Source organism: Diceros bicornis, chromosome 3 (genome assembly GCF_020826845.1).
Source record: "Diceros bicornis minor isolate mBicDic1 chromosome 3, mDicBic1.mat.cur, whole genome shotgun sequence".
NCBI lineage: Eukaryota > Metazoa > Chordata > Mammalia > Perissodactyla > Rhinocerotidae > Diceros > Diceros bicornis.
The window spans coordinates 77,628,431-77,645,874 of NC_080742.1; the positions used below are offsets into that span (position 1 = coordinate 77,628,431).

Sequence of the window (17,444 nt, forward strand, 5' to 3'; positions counted from 1 at the left end):
AGTTGACTTGGCCATGATAGTCAATTGTGGAATGGTTTCGGCAGCCTGCACAGAGTGAGCAGGTCCTGCGCGCCAGGCACAGTGCTAAACCCTTTACATGGATGAGTTCATGGTCCTCCCAGCGGCCGTCTGAGAAAGAGCTGGTATCTTCCCCATTTTGTAACTGAGGAAACAGACTTACAGTCCACAGGCAGTGTCAGAGCAGAGACTTGAACCCAGATCCATCTGCCTCCAAAGCCCGCCCTCCTTCCACTGCCCTCACCACTCCCATCGCCCAACTGTCACACGACCCCCCTGCCCTCAGCCATGCCCCTGCTCACCCCACTTGTCAGCCACTCAGAGCCCCAACCCGTCCTTCCACAGGGCTTGCTGCGCTGCCTCCGTGCGCACTGGGCCTGGTCCCTCAGACCGCAGAACTGGGCCCAGGGCGGCCAGAAGAGTCCCAACCCTGCCCCGGTCAGCAGCTCCAAGTCCCACAGGAGCCGCAGGAAGATGAGGCATCAGGGCATGAGGGGGCCCCTACCCTGTCCTCTGCCACACCCCCTAGCCAGCCCCTACCTGCTCCTGGGCCCGCCGGCTCCGCTCCATCTCCAGAAGCATGGTGGGCAGTTCCAGGCCGGAGGGACAGGCCCGGCCCTCTTGCACCTGGGGAGGCAGGGTGGTGTCAGGCCCCACGGAGAGCCTGCCCCCTCGGAGACAGAGGCCTGCCTCCCTCACCTGCTGCAGTGCGGCCCGGAGCTGGCCCAGGCCTGCAGGGCACCGGAAGAGGTGCTGGTACAGAGCCAAGGCCTGCTTGGGGCTACAAGGCAGCCCTAGGCCCCCAGGTGTGGCTGCCTGCTCCATGGGGTAGAGGCCAGGGCAGATGTCCCCTCCCTCCTCTCCCTCTGCTGCTGGAGCCTGGAGAGAGGAAGAGGACAGGAACTGGGGACAGGAGCAAGGAGGAGGCAAAGGCTCCTGAGCTCAATAATGCAGGGCCCTGGCTTCTGAGCCGCTGCCTGGACCCCAGCCAAGTCTCAGAGAGACTCAGCCTGACTCTGATGTGGGTTTCTTGGCCATGGGGGTGGCGGTGTGGGGGGAGGAGTGAGTGTGGTAGATAGAGAGGGGTAAGTGCGTGTGCTTGTTTGTGATCCCAAGTGAGGATGTTTTACACATACTTGTGTACATATACTCATGAAGCTCAAGACTGCATTATGTAGGCAGGTAATAACGCCCAATTCGGGCAGCAGCCACCAACAGCTACCCCTATGGCGGGACACAAAAGGCTGCGTACACGTCATCCTTCCACGAAGCAACTCCGTGAAGTAGGTGATATCATTCTCATCCCCATTCTACAGACGAGAAAACTGGGCCCCTAACCAAAATGTGGCAGTGTCTCCCTCATCTGGAGACAGAGGGCCGGGATAAACAGACTCCAAGAAAACGTGGTCCCCAAGTGCGAGCAATAACAGGCAGGACCCTTCCCTAGTGCTTGCTCCAAGCTGTCCACGTGCGGAGCGCTGTCCGTGGGTCACTCCGCTTATTCCTCACAACACACGAGATACATCAGATGGGGACACAAGCGGAGGGAACAGACACAGGAGATGGTCTGTGATCTTCCCCGCCTCTACTGTCATGAGCGGCCTGGACTGCCTGCCGCTTTGTAACAGCTCCATGAGAGAACGGAGCCAACTCTCCTCTCCGCCCCGGAGAAGAGCCTCAGAGAAAGGGGCTGAGCAAGCCGGCAGGTGAGCTCAACTCGGCCCAACTCGCTCCCTTTCCTCCCTGTTGAAATACTACAGAGCCGGCAACGAGAATCAAGTGCCCCCTGAACTTGTAGCTAGGGTCCCTAAAACACCAAGGTCCCACAGTCAGTAGGTGGTGAAAAGCATCTTTTCTTTTCAAAGTAGATTTCGTTTTCTATTTCAAAACCCGTGTTCTTTCCCCTACAACAATGTCTTCAAAAGTTGCATGTGTCCCCTGCCCACACGTCCATCAGGGGTGGGTGTGGCTGTGAGCACACACAGGTGTACATGCCTGTGTTTATCTGGGTTTCTTTTCTTTCCCTTTTTTTTTTGGTGAGGAAGATTCGCCCTGATCTAACATCTGTGCCAATCTTCCTCTATTTTGTATCTGGGACACCGCCACAGCATGGCTTGATGAGTGGTGTAGGTCCATGCCCGGGATCCAAACCTGCAAACCCAGGCCGTCGAAGTGGAGTGTGCCAGACTTAATCACTACGCCACTGGGCTGGCCCCGTCTGGATTTCTGAGAGGGAGGGAGCGTGTGTGTATGTGCGTGCACATGCATGCACACATCCGTCCTGTTTTGGTTTTTTTTGTTTTTTTTTTTGCTGAGTAAGATTCGCCCTGAGCTAACATCCGTGCTGATCTTCCTCTATTTTTTAGTATGTGGGTTGCCAGCACCGCACAGCTGCTAACAGAGCAGTGTAGGTCTGCGCCCAGGAACCGAACCTTGGCCACCAAAGCAGAGCATGCTGAATTTAACCATTAGGCCACTGGGGCTGGCCCACATCTGTCTGTATTTCATCATGGTCTATTGTCTCTCCTGATCCCTACCCCAGGTATAGGGTCCCTGTGTCACCAGCTCTTAGGGGCCCAGGAGGTACCTGAGCACTCAGTAGCCCCCAAACCAAGAGAAAAGGGGATGCCATGTGGGGACTGAGCTCTTCTCCATGCTCCTCAGCCACTGCAGGATTCCAATGGATCCACAGAGGGTCCCACAGAGGGACCCACAGGTCATGCCTGCTACATGTGAGCACAGGGCTGGGACCAGGACACCTGCGTCCTCCTTCTGCCCACTGCAGGGTCTTCCAGGCAGCACCACGGTGTGGCAGGTGGGGGCAGCCCATGAATGAAGGCACAAGGAGTGAGCAAGGTCCAGGGCTGAGCCCTCACAGCTCAAAGCTGCCACCACTCTGACTCTGGGGACACTGACCTCTGGGCCCCATGTTCCAAGCAGCCCACGCCACCACCCCAGCACCAGGAGGAAGCACACATACACACAGGAAAGCTTAGGGCAGGCCCTGAGTTTACTGCTTCTGACTCAACACAGCTGGGGCCTGTGTGTGCCCAGGCCCCCAGTGCCCAGGCAGGGTCCTGTCTCTGCAGTTTTGGCCAGGGTGGGAGCTGCTCTCCAAAGGGAGGCTTTTGGTCTGATGAGTCCTGGTCAGTGTCGTCCTGGCTCAGGTCGCCCCCTGGAGCTCCCAGCTGGGGCTAGGCAGAGCGCTGGGTGGCTGGTCCCTGGTGAGTAGGACTGGGGGGCAGGCCTTGGGTGAGATACAGTGGGCCTCGTGCTCCACCAGGCCTGCGGGGCACCGGCAACCAGGAACGCAGGGCCTCACGCAGTGGGCTGCCAGCTCCCCCAGGGGGATGTGCTGGTTGAAGCAGGTGCGGGGACAGGGCGGGCCACACTCATCGAACACGAAGCCGCGGTCCAGGGGGCAGCCCACCACTGCAGGTGGAGGGGAAGGCAGGGTCACAGGGGCACTCCTGGCACTGCTCCAGGCACCATGTTCACCCCTTGCAGCCCACCCCGTACCTACTCTGTCCAGATGTGAGCTCTCTGTGCTACCCTCTTCCCCAACTCACACTGGGCATTGATTGCCCCCTTACCGCAGAGCGTGGGGCCCCGCCAGGCAGGCATCACCCCTGCCCTGCGACAGTGGCTGGCATAGGCTTCCAGGGCATCACAGAGGCAGGCGTCAGCCAAGGAGCCAGGGCCACAAGCACATAGGTCATACACGCAGGCTGCAAAGAAGGGCTCCGGTGGCACCACAGCATGGCAGCGACTGAACGGGGAGGACTTCAGCACCCCACACCGGGCATTGGCCTCACGCCTAGCACGATAACCTGCTGCCCGGCATGGATCCACCTCACGGCCCTTGGAACAAGGCCGACCAGGTCCCGGCCCCTCTGGGACCTAGGTGGGGAGAGCAGCCCTGATGTGACAGCATCCACATGCTATGTTCTTCAAAGAGCTTTCCACCGAATACTTTGTTTTAGCCCCAAAAACCTTCCTACAAGAATAGCAAAGGAAGCATCAGCTACTTTTCCTTTGTCCCCATTTTACAGATGGACAAACCAAGGCCCAGAGCAGGTAAGTGACTTCTCCAAGGTCACACAAGCAGGGCTTGGGGGTTCAGATGATGAGGCCTCTTTCAACAGGCCATCCTGCATCCCCAGCACCATGACAAGCAAGAAGCCCCCAAACCACCCTGAAAGCCCAAAAGTTCCCCTCTATTCATACCTGAAGGCTGCTCTGAGACTCATGCTCAACTCTGCCTATCCCAGCCCCCCGGCTCCTGTGCCACTCACCTGCCAGCTATTCCCAAATGCAGCCTCAGTGGACAGGAGCAGCCCCTCAGGGCCCCGCAGATCATCCTGGGCAAAGCCATTGAAGTCCCCACAGAGCCCACAAATCCGGCCCCGGTAGGAGCCGGGCACGCTCACCTCCACCTGGGACTGCCCATCCCACAGCACCTGTGCGGAGAGGCTGTGACTGGGAAGTGGGAAACAGAGGGACTCCAAGAAACCCACAGCCCATCCTGGCCACATGCACTGTGTCAGCACACCCCCTGCTGTGGGGGAGGAGAGTGGGCGGGTGGAGGCTCCCCATGGAAGAGTGGCTCCCCTGGCTGAGGCCAAGTGGGCGGGCGCATGCTGTGCCAGCTCTGGGCAAACAGAGAAGACGTGAAGAGCTGCCCACGGCTCCCGCAGGAGGGCACCTTCTCCCATCCGCATCCCTGAACTGGGCTGCCGAGAGAAGCGCAACCCACCTCCAGAGATTCACTACCTCGTGGGCATTCACGCCTTACAGAGAACAAGCATGACTAGAGTCTGGATCGTAAGTGTAGATAAGCCTCATTTTATGAATTTACAAACAGCGCTTCTTGCTGGAGGCAGGGAGTGAATTACTCTTGGACATGGGAGTTGGAAGGAATCTCTGAAACCACGTAGAAGACCTCAGCTGACATCCCTCCCCCCACCTAACCCTTCCCCCATTCTCCCCATGAGAAAACCGAGGCCCAGAGAGGACTGGCACTGGCCTAAGAGGCCCAGTGGGTTGGTGGCTGAGTCAAGATTAGAAACCATGCTCAGGGCCAGCCCAGTGGCTTAGCGGTTAAGTGCACGTGCTCCGCTACTGGCAGCCCCGGTTCGGATCCCGGACGTGCACTGCCGCACTGCTTCTCCGGCCATGCTGAGGCCGCATCCCACATACAGCAACTGGAAGGATGTGCAACTATGACATACAACTATCTACTGGGGCTTTGGGGGAAAAAAAAGGAGGAAGGGTGGCAATAGATGTTAGCTCAGAGCCCGTCTTCCTCAGCAAAAAGAGGATTAGCACGGATGTTAGCTCAGGGCTGATCTTCCTCACAAAAAAAATTTTAAAAATTAAAAAAAAAAAGAAACCAGGCTCAGAACTCCTTTCCCTGCACGTGGAGGTCTCTGACCCTGATTCCTCTCCTCCTCTCAGAATCCAGCAGAACTCTTTCACCTCCGTGGCCTCGTTTGGCCCTGGACGTAGCTGGTATCCCCCCTCTCTCTACAGATACAGAAGCCTGAACAGGCCCGAGGCAGCCGGCGGGTCTGGGAGGCTCCCCCGCCCCCACTCGCCCTGGCGCCGCACCTGGAGCCCAGGCTGGGCGTGCAGGATCACCGTGCGTCCCCGCAGCTCCACGTACAGCAGCGGCTCCCGCAGTAAGGGCAAGGCCACGGGGCGCCCGTCCACCTGGAGGGGAAGGGAGGTGGGAGGAGGGGAGACGTCCGGACGGATGAGTGGACAGCGTGGGACCGACCTTCCCCGGTTCCTCGGCTCGACTCACCGTGACCGCCCCGCCCTGCAGCAGCCGCACGGCCACGTCTTCCAGCAGCACCGTCACCTCTTGGGTCCAGGCCACGCCGCTCCGGCCCCGGTCATCGTTGGTCACGTGCACGCTGTGGTGTGAGAGCCCCGGATATGGTGGTCAGCGGGGACAGGCGTAGGGGTTGGGGAGAAGGCAAAGGGGGTTGCGCACCTGAAGTCCCCTCCACGGCAGTCCCTGGCCAGCACATAGCTGCAGCTGCCCTGGAAGTGCAGCAGGCGGCCGTCGAAGGTGCGGTAATGGGGGTCTCCGAAGGCCATGCAGGAAGCGGGCCGGGGCAGGCAGCGGGGGCAGCAGCTGCCGGGACTCAGGGCGGGGGCCTTGTCCTGGCCTCAGCCCCAGACACCGTCAGCCACGTCGCCCTCCCCGCCGTGCCCCACGCAGAGCCTCCCTATGGACCCAGGATCGCCTGGGAGTCTCCAGGGCTCCCGGACTCACTGCGAGCGAGGTCATGGCACCACCTCGTGGCCGCTACGGGAACTGCATGGCCCCGGGTCCCCGACGGCTGTGCGGCCGCTGCCCAAGCCTAGCCTCCCTCCCTTCCTCCCGCGCGGTTGCACCAAGATGACGGTGCCACGTGCCCACTCAGCCCACAGCCCTAGACCGCGGCACTCACGGGGCCACAGGAGAGCGGCGGGCAGCGCTGGCTCTGGCAGCGCACGGTGCCGGCCACGCAAGAGCAGCTCGTGCAGGCGTCCACGGCCCAGCGCTCCCCGGAGGCCACCTCCCGGCCCTGGTACGTGCACGACTGGGCGGGGGCTGAGGGGACAGGTAGGGGCGAGGGTCCGCTGCCCGTCCCTCACACTGGGTCTCGTTCCCCCTACCCCCGTCGTCCTGGCCCGCACCTTGGCATCTCTCACAGCACCTGCCAGCCTCCAGCACCTTCACCCAGCCGTAGGGACAGGAGAGGGCCTGGCACTCCTCTAGGTGGCACTCCACGTGGCCCCGCTGAAGACAGACGTCATTGCTCTAGGGACTTCCAGCAGGGCCTGGAGTCCCTGGCCTCACACTTCTGGTGGCCTTCTGGGTCACCGTCTGAGGCAGCAGCCCCTCTCTCTCTGCCCCTGTCCCACAAGAACACCCACTTCATGTTGAAGTGGGGGATGAAATCCAACCCTCAGCTCCTTGCCCCAGGGCAGGGGTGCCTCTGCCCCCGCTCACTCAGAGGGGGTGCCTTTTTCTAATTACCTCGAAGACCCCATGTTTGCTGGTCCAGTGTCCTGAGGCCCCTCCCTTCATCCATCTATAAAGTCCCCCACTCCTTGCCCTCCCACCCCCAGCTCACGTGGCAGGTGCAAGCAATGCAGGCGTTGCTGGGGTCCCGCCAGCTCTCTCCATCTGCCACTCTCCTGCCCTCAGCCTCCACCACACATTCTGAGGAGGAAGAAATAGTGATGGAGAGCACTGTCCTTCCAGCAGCATCTCCCCTCCCCAGAGCTCACCCTGAAGGCCCACAGCAAGGGGGTGCCCACCCCATCCAATTAGTACCCTGATGGTGTTGATTTCTTCAACCAAGATCCAGAGGGCCTATGAGATGGCAGGGCCTGCACCAGTGCTCAGGATGTCTAAAGGGTCCTGTGACCCTGAAGAGCCAGAGGCTGGAACCCTCCTCTGGGCTGGCTGCCAGCTCAGCTGTGCAATGCCCTGCTAGTGGGCCTGGGGTCCCTGAGCCCACTGACAAGCCTCAGGCCCGGCCTTGAGAATCCAGACTTCATTCTCTGCCTCCCTCTACTTCGCGGGTCTCTCCTCCACCCCAGTGAATAGCCCTCCATTTCTACAAAAGAACGAAGCCTGCATTCAGAGTGCAGACCCTGGGCTCCCCGCTTGGCCTATGGATGCCACCTTCCTGTCCCTGGAGGCCTGGGCTCACGCTCTGAGGGTGCAGGCCAAGGCTGGGCACTTACCCCGGCACACGGGGCAGCAGCTCCCAGGGGGCGTATGGCGCTCCCACCAGGGACAGCTGAGGTCAGGGCAGGCCCGGTGAATGCAGAGCCAGGTCAGGTCCTGTGGAAGGGTGTGAGAACACCACAGGTAGTGAACAGCAGGGAGGGAGCAGGGCCTAGGCAGAATGTGACATTCAGGACAAGGGGGCGAATGGCGGGGTGGAGGGGAAGCCCGGAGCTGCTACAGGAGAGGAGTCAAAGCCATGGCCCATAGAGGAGGAGGAAGAGGGGGCTTTAAGAGTCCCCAAGGCAGGAGGGCTCACCTGGCACTGGCAGGTGTAGCAGGGGTCCGGTGGGGCCAGCTCAGACCCCAGCAGGCCCTCTGTACAGTTACTCAGTGCCTCTGTGAAAACCAGAACGCAGTGTGGGGGGTGGAGGGGAGAGCAGGGGATGAAAGCCCAGTTGACCCCACTTACCCGCTGTGTCCCCAGACTTCATGGGCCCAGGGCACACCCATATCCCCAGCACCTTGACTCCAGGAAGGATAAATCCTCTTTCCTTTTGATTCAGCAAAGAAAAGTTTGGACTTTCGAAAAGGAACTTTGCTAGGATACTAGGGTGGGGGGCCTGGAAACGGACGAAGTGTGGCTTCCTCAGCCTGAGGTCGCTAAGGACCACCAGGCTGCCCAGCCTGCTCCCCCTCCCACTGCCTTTCATGTTTTCTGGCTAAAGCAGCACAAGGAAGCTCAAAGAGCCCCAGGTTCCAATTTTGGCTCTAGCACTCAGTGCCTGTGCCATTTTAGACTAATCAACCTTTCTGAACCTCAGTTTCTTTATCTATAAAAAAGGAAATAATAAAACCTACCTCACTGGGTAACTGTGAGAACTAAAGGAGATATTGTTTATTAAAAGCACCAAGTACAGCTCATGGCATGCAGTAGGTGCTTACTAAATATTAGTCCTCTTCTCTTTCCCTGAAGCACATCCTAGCAAGTGTTGATAAGAATAGCTCTCCCCGCCTCTGTAGCTGGGCCACTCACTGCCCCTCTGGTCCTCACATCACTGCCCTTAAGAAGGCAGCAGCAACACCACTGCCACCCTGCAGTGCCATCTACTGGGCAAGACACTCCACAAACCACGCAGGACTTCAGAGTCAAGGGGTCCCTGCCAGCTTCCCCAGTTCCCAGTGGGGCGGTGCAGGTCTCACCCACCAGGGCATGGGCTTCCAGAACAATCCACTGGACTCAGGAAAGGGCTGGGACTGTGGAAGAGAGCTGGCTGGCTCTTCCAGTGTCACTCTGAGGGTGGCTGCCCTACCCTCTTTATCTACTCCCATATCTGGGGACTCACGGGCACAGGTGGGGCAGCAGTGCTGGGGCCCAGGGGGCAGGAGCTGGCTGGCGGGACAGCCCACCAGGCTGGGACACTGCTGCCGGTGACAGCGAAGGCTGGGAGGCCCTTCAGGCTGCAGCTACAACAAGAATGAGTGAGCAGGGGGTGGGTCCCAGGCCACAGAGGCCGAGAGCCACCCTCTTCCCCTGGACTCCAGGCTCCTTGATCTGCCTGCTGCACCTCCTCCCGAATATCTCCCCAGACTTGCTCCTCAGCCCATGCCCTAATCCCCAGAGATGATATCCCTTTCTCTTTCCGGTCACTTGGACCTGAACCTTCATGTGACCTTTGACCCTCGTGCACTCCCATGCCATCCTCCTCCCCAACCCCACTGCCTAATCTCCTGACCTGTGATGTCATTCGCCTGCTGAAAACCCTTCCACTGGCTCCCCATTACCTTCCCCATAGAATTTCCCCAATATGGCCCCTAACCACTTCCCAGGTGTCCCCCCACCACCACCTCCTACACACACCCACCCTACACTCCAGCCAGGAGGGCCTGCCCACTGCCTCCCCCACCCTCGGCCCTGTGCCCCGTGTCTAACTCCAGACTTCCTGGCCCTGCTCTGCTCTTCACCCCAAGCCCCTGCCTCACTTCTTGTCCGCAGGGACACACTCCTGTCTCTGACCCCATAGTGCCTGCTCCCCGCAGTGTTCAGGCTGCCCCCCCATGGCACCCTGTCCCTCAGTGTCGCCCTCACCTACCTGACAGATGCACACTTCACAGGGGTCTGCCCCTGGCTGGAAGCTTTCCCCAGGCTCATACTTCCGGCCCTTGTGCTCACAGTCTTGGGGGGTGAGGTAAGAGCAGAAGAGGACCAAGGAGCCTTCAGGCTGGCAGCAATGCCAAGGGGTGGGGTTCTCTGCCCCTCAGGGCCCCCCAGCCTCAGGAATTGGGGTGTGTATAAGAATGGGGGCCACTTCTCCTCGATCAGCCCATCTCTGCCGCCCAGCCCAGTACAAAGGCATGTAGATGCCGGGGCGCTGCTTCCCTGCCCCCCGCCCCGGCCCCAGGCCCCACCCCAGGCCCCCAGTACCAGAGCACCGAGGGCAGCAGTCACCGGGCCCCTGGTGGGGCTGGGCGCAGGAGCTGACACACTGGACGCGGGCACAGGTGACAACACCCTCGTGACATGTGCAGGAGGAGCAGGGGCTGTCAGGGGGCTCCCAGCTGCTGCCTTCAGGGTGCTCCTCCCCATGGGCCAGGCAGCCTGTGTCCCAGGTGGGCGGAGGAGCTCTGAGCCTGGGTTCTGCACGTCTGCCCCTGACGCCCCCCTGCTCCCCCGACAGTGATCAGCAGGGCATGTGGGTATCAGGAGGGAGCTCTGCAGGGATGGGGGGAAGGAGGCCTGGGGCAGAACTCCAGTCTGCAGTGGAGGGGAAAGACACTGGGTGGGGGTCAGAACACCTGGGTTCTAATTCCGTTCCATGTCCGCTTGCTTGCTAGACCAAGTGCCAGGCAGCAGGCACTGTCTGTTGTAGCCTAGCACCAGCACCAGTACCTGGCATGCAGCAGGCGTCTAATAAATGCACGTGGAACGAGGAAAAGCCTCCATCACTAACTTAGTCTCTCCAAGCCTCAGTCTCCTCCTCTGCTAAATGGGGATTTCATCTATCCTGCCTACCTCGCAGGGCAGGTCCTGTGGCAACTACACCATGCCCCCCTGGCAGTATATGGGGCAAAGGGCAACAGGCAGGCTAAGACAGTCTCCTATTCTAGAACCAGATGGCCTAGATGCAAATTTTGACTCTGCCGTCTACTAGCTGAGGGACCACAGGTAAGTTACGTCACCTCTCTGTACCTTGGTTTTCTCATCTGTAAAATGGGAATAATAATAGTACCTACCTGATGAGGTCATTGTGTGGATGAAATGAGATACGTGTAAAGTGCTTAGCGCAGGGCCTGGCACATGATATATGCTCAATAAATGTTAATTATTATTGTTATCATTATGAATGGGCTGTGGTTAGGAAGGGAGCAGCTTTGAGGGGATTCTAATAAGCACTGGAGGAGGAGATGGTCTGGGCAGGCCCGGGGCAGGGGCAGGTTGGAAGGGCTGCAGGTGGGCCTCGGTGAGAGCTCAAGGCTGAGTGTGAGAGGGTCAGATGGGTGGGCAGGTAGGTGGGGAGGCTGGAGGAGAGCTGAGGGGAGGGGGATGGGGCAGCTGGAGGGGCATCGGGCCCAGGGGTGGAAGCAAGGGGGCAGCCCCACCAGCCAGGCGCACCTCTGCAGCGGGGGCAGCAGTTCCCCTGCTCTGTGACCTGGAGTGGGCAGGACAGGGGTGGGCACTGCAGCCGCACACAGCTGACCTGGCCAGCCTGCAGGAGATGAGGGTCAGTGACTTGCCCCCTAGGCCAGGCGCCTGGAGACACCATGGCCCAGCCTCCACCCCAGCCCCCTCTGCCACCTCCCTACCATACCTGACAGCGACACCTCTCACAGCTGCCTGGAGGCCCCTCAAACTCCTCTCCGTCCCGGTGCTCCTGGCCCTGGGAGAGGCAGCCTATGGGTGACATGCTTCCTGAGTGGAGGGCTGTGTCACCTTGCCCTGTCCAACCTCAGGTCTGGCAGAAAGGTAGGGAGGAGGCGCAAGGACAGGCAGGGGGGCTCAGTGTGCGGAAGGCAGCTCACTGTGGCAAACCGGACAGGAGCAGGGTCCTGGAGAGGGGTTGGGGCAGAGAGCTGGAGGACACGGCTTCTTCTGGCAGCGCACGGAACCTTCCTGGGGGAGAGGTCACACTGCCACTTCCTGACTCCCATGTCACCACACCCTCAAACCAGTCTACATGCTGCCCCCTGGGTGGGGTGCCCCCGCTGAGCCTGCCAGGCCCAAACCCCTCCCTTGGCCCAGGAGACCTGAATCCATCGTGTCCCCCTAGAAGGTACCCCGTGAGACCTGGGGGGAAGAGACAGCCCCTTCCTGGCCAGGGAGGAGGATCAAGGGATGAAGGGTTACCACCTTCCCAAAGGGCCACCTCACCTGGCAGGTGCAGAGAGTGCAGGTGGGGTCAAGTGGGTCGGGAAGGGTCTCTCCAGGGGCAGCAGTGACCCCATGATAGAGGCATCCTGCAGAGCGGGGAATGCCACGGAAGGGCGGCCATCAACAGAGCCCGCCGCTGCCACACACACACACACACACACACCCCTACCTCTGGGCCTGGGGACCTCTACCAAAGCTTAGGGAGTCAGAGAGGGAGAGAGAAGTGGCTGGGAAGGTGGGGGATGGGAGGAAAGACTGCAGCCAGACCACAGGTGGCGAGAATCACGTGCATGAAGGGATGGAGGACTGGAGGTGGGATCACAGACTGCCGAGAGTTTTCCGTTTGCGTGGACCAGTGTGGGAAGAAGATGGAAGGAGATGGGCACACCTAGAAATGAAGGTGAGAGATGGGCTGGGCTTGGGAGGATGGGCTAGGGAGGCATGAGGGAAGGAAGCTGCCCCTTCTGATGGGTGACTCAAGGACAGTGGGAGCCATTGAATGGTTTTGAGTCTGGTGATGTGACATATTAGGAAAGTGGCAAGACAGTTTAAGAGCAGGAAGGTCTTGAAGCACAGGGACCAGTTATTGGGTGAGTACATGAGTCAGTGGGAGGTGACAGGGACAGAGGAGGGCATGGATACAGTGTGAGGAGTCTGAGGAGACACAGGGTATGGGTTTGCTGTGTGGCTATCTCGGGAGGGGTGACAGTGGCGAGACCAGGTGACTCCGAGCCAGAAGGGGCAGTGGAAGGGCAGGTGCCGCCCTACCCTGGCAGGTGGGGCAGCAGTGCCCAGGCGGGGTGAGCGGGTGGCTGCAGCCCAGAGGCTCACAGGGGCGGTGGCTGCAGGTCACGAAGCCTCCGAGGCAGGTACACAGACTGCAGGGCTCTCGGGGATCCGGGAACTCCTGGCTGCTCAGGTAGGACTCCCCTAGGTACTCACAGCCTTCCAGAGAGTACGGGAGAGGCAGGGCGGAGGGGCAGAAGTGGGTGAGAGGAGAGCAGGCATTTGACCCTGGCCTGAGTCCAAGGCCTCAAAGACCCGGCAACTGCGGGGAGGAGAGGGCTCAACCCAGGCTGGCGGGCAAAGGAATCTGGAGGCCGGGGTGGACAGGCCAAAGGGCAAACTTTCTCCCCTTGGCCTGCCATCTACAGCGAAAGACCCACACGGATTCTGTCCCTAGAGTTAAATACTCAGCAGGCCACTGCCCAGCCAGAGGCACCAATTTTCCCAGTATGGGGAGAGCCAGGAATAGCCAAAGATGACTTAGGTGGTCCCAAGCTCTTTCAGTGCTCTTTCAAGCCCTCTGATTAATCAAGGAGGGAAGGGGGTCCCAGGGTGGTGGCAGCCTGCCCTTAGCAGCTCTCCGACACGTGCTGACATTTTTAAAAGAGAGAGGGCACTTTGGGTGATAATGATGTGTCAATGCAGGCTCATCAACTGTAACCAGTATACCACTCTGGGGGGGATGTTGACAATGGGAGAGGCTACACATGTGTGGAGGCAGGAAATCTCTGCACCTTCCTCTCAATTTTGCTGTGAACCTAAAACTGCTCTAAAATAATAAAGTCTATAAAAAGAAAGAGGAGGTAAGTCTCAGGCTCAAAGCCTTGGCAGGCAAAAGTATCTGACTAGAACTTAATATTTTATTTTTAATTGTATTAATTTTTATGAATACAATTCCCAGAAAATCTAATTTTCCATTTACAGTATGACATAAAGACTTCTTTCTAAATAAATTTAAATTAAAAAGTGCGTTAATCAATCAAAAAATGGGCAGAGGATATGAACATTTTTCCAAGGAAGATATACAGATGGCCAATAGGCATATGAAAAGATGTTCAACATCACTAATCATCAGGGAAATGCAAATCAAAACTACACTATCACCTTACACCCATTAGAATGGCTATAATCACCAGGATAAAAAATAACAAATGCTGGAGAGGCTGTGGAGAAAAGGGAACCCTCATTCACTGCTGGTGGGAATGCAAACTGGTGCAGCCTCTATGGAAAACAGTATGGAGAGTCCTCAAAAAATTAAAAATAGAAATACCTTATGATCCAGCTATCCCACTTCTGGGTATTTATCCAAAGAACTTGAAATCAACAATCCAAAGAGGCTTATGCACCCCTATGTTCATTGCAGCGTTATTCACAATAGCCAAGACTTGGAAGCAACCCAAGCGTCTATCGACAGATGATTGGATAAAGATGATGTGGTATATATATACAATGGAATAATACTCAGCCATAAAAAGACAAAATTGTCCCATTTGCGACAACATGGATGAACCTGGAGGGTATTATGTTAAGTGATACAAGCCAGACAGAGAAAGACAAACACTGTATGACCTCTCTCATATGTGGAATATAAACTAACACATGGCCAGAGAGAACAGTTTGGTGGTTACCAGGGGGAAGGGAATTGGGGGGTCGGCACAAGGGGGAGAGGGGCACATTTATGTGGTGACTGACAAATAATAATGTACAACTGGGATCTCACAATGTTATAAACTATTATGACATCAATAAAAAAGTTTTTATAAAAAAAAGAAAAAGAAAAAAGTGAGTTAATTTGAAGGAAAATATTAAATAAATAAAGTTACAGGAGGTAAACAGTATGTAGCAAAAATTGCTAACATAGTACAAGAGTGACGGAAGACTGGGGAACCGGGTCTGGTTTCAACTCTCTCTCTCTCTTTTTTTTTTTTTTTGGCGAGGAAGATTGGCCCTGAGCTAACATCTGTTGCCAATCTTCCTCTTTTTGCTTGAAAATTGGGCCCAGAGTTACACTTAAAAATGGTTAAGATGGTAAATTTTATGTTATGTGTATTTCACAAAAATATACATTTAAAAAGTGTACTGTTTTTAGGGCCAGCCCCATGGCCTAGCGGTTAAGTGCGTGTGCTCCGATGCGGGCGGCCTGGGTTCGGATCCCGGGCGTGCATCCACGGGCCGCTTCTCTAGCCATGCTGAGGCCGCGTCCCACATACAGCAACTAGAAGGACGTGCAGCTATGACATACAACTATCTACTGGGGCTTTGGGGGGAAAATAAATAAATAAATAAAATTAAAAAAAATAAATAAATAAAAATAAAAAGTGTACTGTTTTTAAATTGAAAAAACAAAATAGGCCCAGAGAGGTTATGTAACTGGTCCAAGGTCACACAGCCAAATAGCATCAATGGCAAGAGAAAATCCAGCTTTTAGTCCAGTGCTTTTTTCTTACTGGAATAAATATTTTGGACCCACTCTACAGCAGTAAAGATGACGTGACCCAGCCTCCCATCCTCCCACCCCCCCACTCCCTGTCCCTCACCATCACAGGTAGGGCAACAGTCACTCCTGGCAGGGAAGGGGCACTGTGCAGGGGCACAGGCCCTGGGCTCGCAGCTGACGCTGCCCTCCCAGCAGAGGCAGACGTGGCACACGGCAGTGAGCGAAGGGAAGCGCTCCCCGCTGGCAAACTCCTTGCCCTGGTACAGGCAGCCTAGGGGGCAGGCGAGGAGGGCAGGGGCTGGGGAGCCGTGGTGGCTGCCTACCAGGCCCACAACTTCCCAGGCCCTGCGGACCGGGCACTCCCACACTCCCAGTGAGAACCCCGACGTGGGAGGGGCGGGCTTGGAGGAAGGGCGGTCCCCGGGTGGTGCCGCGCCTGGGGCTGGAGAAAGGGTTACACGGAGTAAGAGGAATAAGAGCGGCACCGGGGAGAGCGAGGCTCCCGGGCGGGCGGAGATGCAGGAAGCGCGTGCGGGGGTGTCGCGGGCGCCGCCACGGCGTTACCGTTACCGTCGCAGGAGGGGCAGCAGGGCCCCTGGCGCGGGTGGGCGCAGGGCGCGGGCGGGCAGGGCAGCCGCTGGCAGGACACGGAGCCGTCGAGGCAGAGGCAGCGGCGGCAGGGGTCGCCGGGCGGGGAGAAATGCTCCTGGTGGCGGGCGGGGACCGCGCCCCCGGGCCGCGGGCAGCCGGAGGAGGGGGCTGCAGGGAGAGCGCGCGTCGGGGGCGCCCAGAGGGAGGCTGCAGAGGGTGTCTCGGGAGGGGCGGCCGGGGGTGCGGCTCCTACCGGGGCACTGCGGGCAGCACTCTCCCGGCGGCAGAACCGGCTCTGGACAGGACAGCGGCGGGCAGCGGCGGGCCAGGCACTGCACGTTGCCGCTCTACAACGGGCGGATGGACCACGCCAGGCCGGGGTAGTGGTGGGAGGCGGAGGAGACCCCCACCCTTTCCACCCCCACCACCTCCCCAAGTCCCACCCCTACTCCCCTGGAGGCCTCTCACTCAGGCGGCTGACTCACCAGACATCGACACAGGCGGCAGGGGTCAGAGGGGTGGGGGAAGTCGGCTCCGTTGGGGTACTCTTTCCCACCAAAGGCACAGCCTGGGGAAGGGGGCAGCTATAGCATGGGAGAGCCCCCCCCCCCCCCCCCCCCCCCCCCCCCGCATGCTGCCCTCCCAGCCCTAAACGCCCACAGGTGGGGCCAAGCCGTCTCAGGAGACCACCCCCCATCCCGCCAAGCTCACCATTACAGTCACTCTGGCAACAGGGACCAGGCAGCGGGTGGGCACAGGAGGCCCTGGGGCAGGCCCGAGGCTGGCAGCGGGCATGGCCTTCCCGACACTGGCACTCCTGGCAGGGATCTCGAGGGTGGGGGAAGCTCTCACCATCCACAAACACTTGTTCCTCCAGGACGCAGTCTGGGCAGGGGCGAGAGGCAGGAGTGGGGACAAAGACTGACAGTGCTGGGAACAGGCCACCCTGGGAGTGCAGAGCCACTGTGGAAGTGCCACTTGGAAGCTGTTCCCATGGAGGGAGAGGAGAAGGGAGGCTGGGTATGCAGCACAGGTATTTCTCTGAGCATACTCGTGTGTGTGTGTGTGTGTGTGTGTGTGTGTTTGTACATTTGAGTCCCCTTTACCTGCAGGCAGACATGTGTGCCTCTGAAGTTGAAGAGCAGAAGAGCTCATGCATATGTGTGCCTGTGTTTGTGACACACGCCCTAGCGTACTCTCCATGCGCACGGGCATCTGGGCACACTGCATCCCAGCGCCCAGTCTCCTGAATGGCAGACCCAAATGTTTGTTGCATGCACCTGTGTTATACAGGTAGCCGTACGAATAATCTGAGTGGTGGGGGAATTGGAGAGGAAATGAAGGATGGGAGGGAAGGGTGGTGAAGTAACACGAAGGGATAAACAAATCTCTCCTCTCTCCCACCCATACCCTATGAGTTCCAGAGAGTTCTAAGCTATGTCAACTGAAAACAATTCAGAAGACTCTTGCTTTCTAAGGTAGCTGCTAGGCCCATGGGGCCACGGGAGGGC

General features: G+C 58.4%; 1 protein-coding gene across 6 annotated transcripts in view; it reads right to left on the reverse strand.

The window, feature by feature from the left end:
* Positions 1-723: 723 nt before the first annotated feature.
* The window catches only part of KCP (kielin cysteine rich BMP regulator), a 28,314-nt gene continuing 11,593 nt past the window's right edge, over positions 724-17,444 (reverse strand). For 5 of the 6 annotated variants that reach the window (XM_058529598.1, XM_058529571.1, XM_058529562.1 and 2 more), the window contains 24 exons: positions 16,645-16,818; positions 16,419-16,501; positions 16,187-16,280; positions 15,913-16,101; positions 15,443-15,613; positions 12,888-13,064; positions 12,120-12,205; positions 11,771-11,861; positions 11,560-11,642; positions 11,364-11,457; positions 10,176-10,349; positions 9,844-9,926; positions 9,097-9,217; positions 8,070-8,149; positions 7,768-7,867; positions 7,149-7,237; positions 6,709-6,811; positions 6,480-6,622; positions 6,017-6,189; positions 5,825-5,936; positions 5,629-5,730; positions 4,314-4,478; positions 3,612-3,918; positions 2,301-3,450 (listed from right to left, as the gene is read on the reverse strand). In XM_058529598.1, coding sequence (XP_058385581.1) covers positions 3,182-3,450; positions 3,612-3,918; positions 4,314-4,478; positions 5,629-5,730; positions 5,825-5,936; positions 6,017-6,189; positions 6,480-6,622; positions 6,709-6,811; positions 7,149-7,237; positions 7,768-7,867; positions 8,070-8,149; positions 9,097-9,217; positions 9,844-9,926; positions 10,176-10,349; positions 11,364-11,457; positions 11,560-11,642; positions 11,771-11,861; positions 12,120-12,205; positions 12,888-13,064; positions 15,443-15,613; positions 15,913-16,101; positions 16,187-16,280; positions 16,419-16,501; positions 16,645-16,818 — 3,263 coding nt within the window. In that variant the 3' untranslated portion in view covers positions 2,301-3,181. Of the gene's footprint in view, positions 898-2,300; positions 3,451-3,611; positions 3,919-4,313; positions 4,479-5,628; positions 5,731-5,824; positions 5,937-6,016; positions 6,190-6,479; positions 6,623-6,708; positions 6,812-7,148; positions 7,238-7,767; positions 7,868-8,069; positions 8,150-9,096; positions 9,218-9,843; positions 9,927-10,175; positions 10,350-11,363; positions 11,458-11,559; positions 11,643-11,770; positions 11,862-12,119; positions 12,206-12,887; positions 13,065-15,442; positions 15,614-15,912; positions 16,102-16,186; positions 16,281-16,418; positions 16,502-16,644; positions 16,819-17,444 lie in introns of those variants that run through there. The other variant, XM_058529580.1, reaches the window with a different exon arrangement.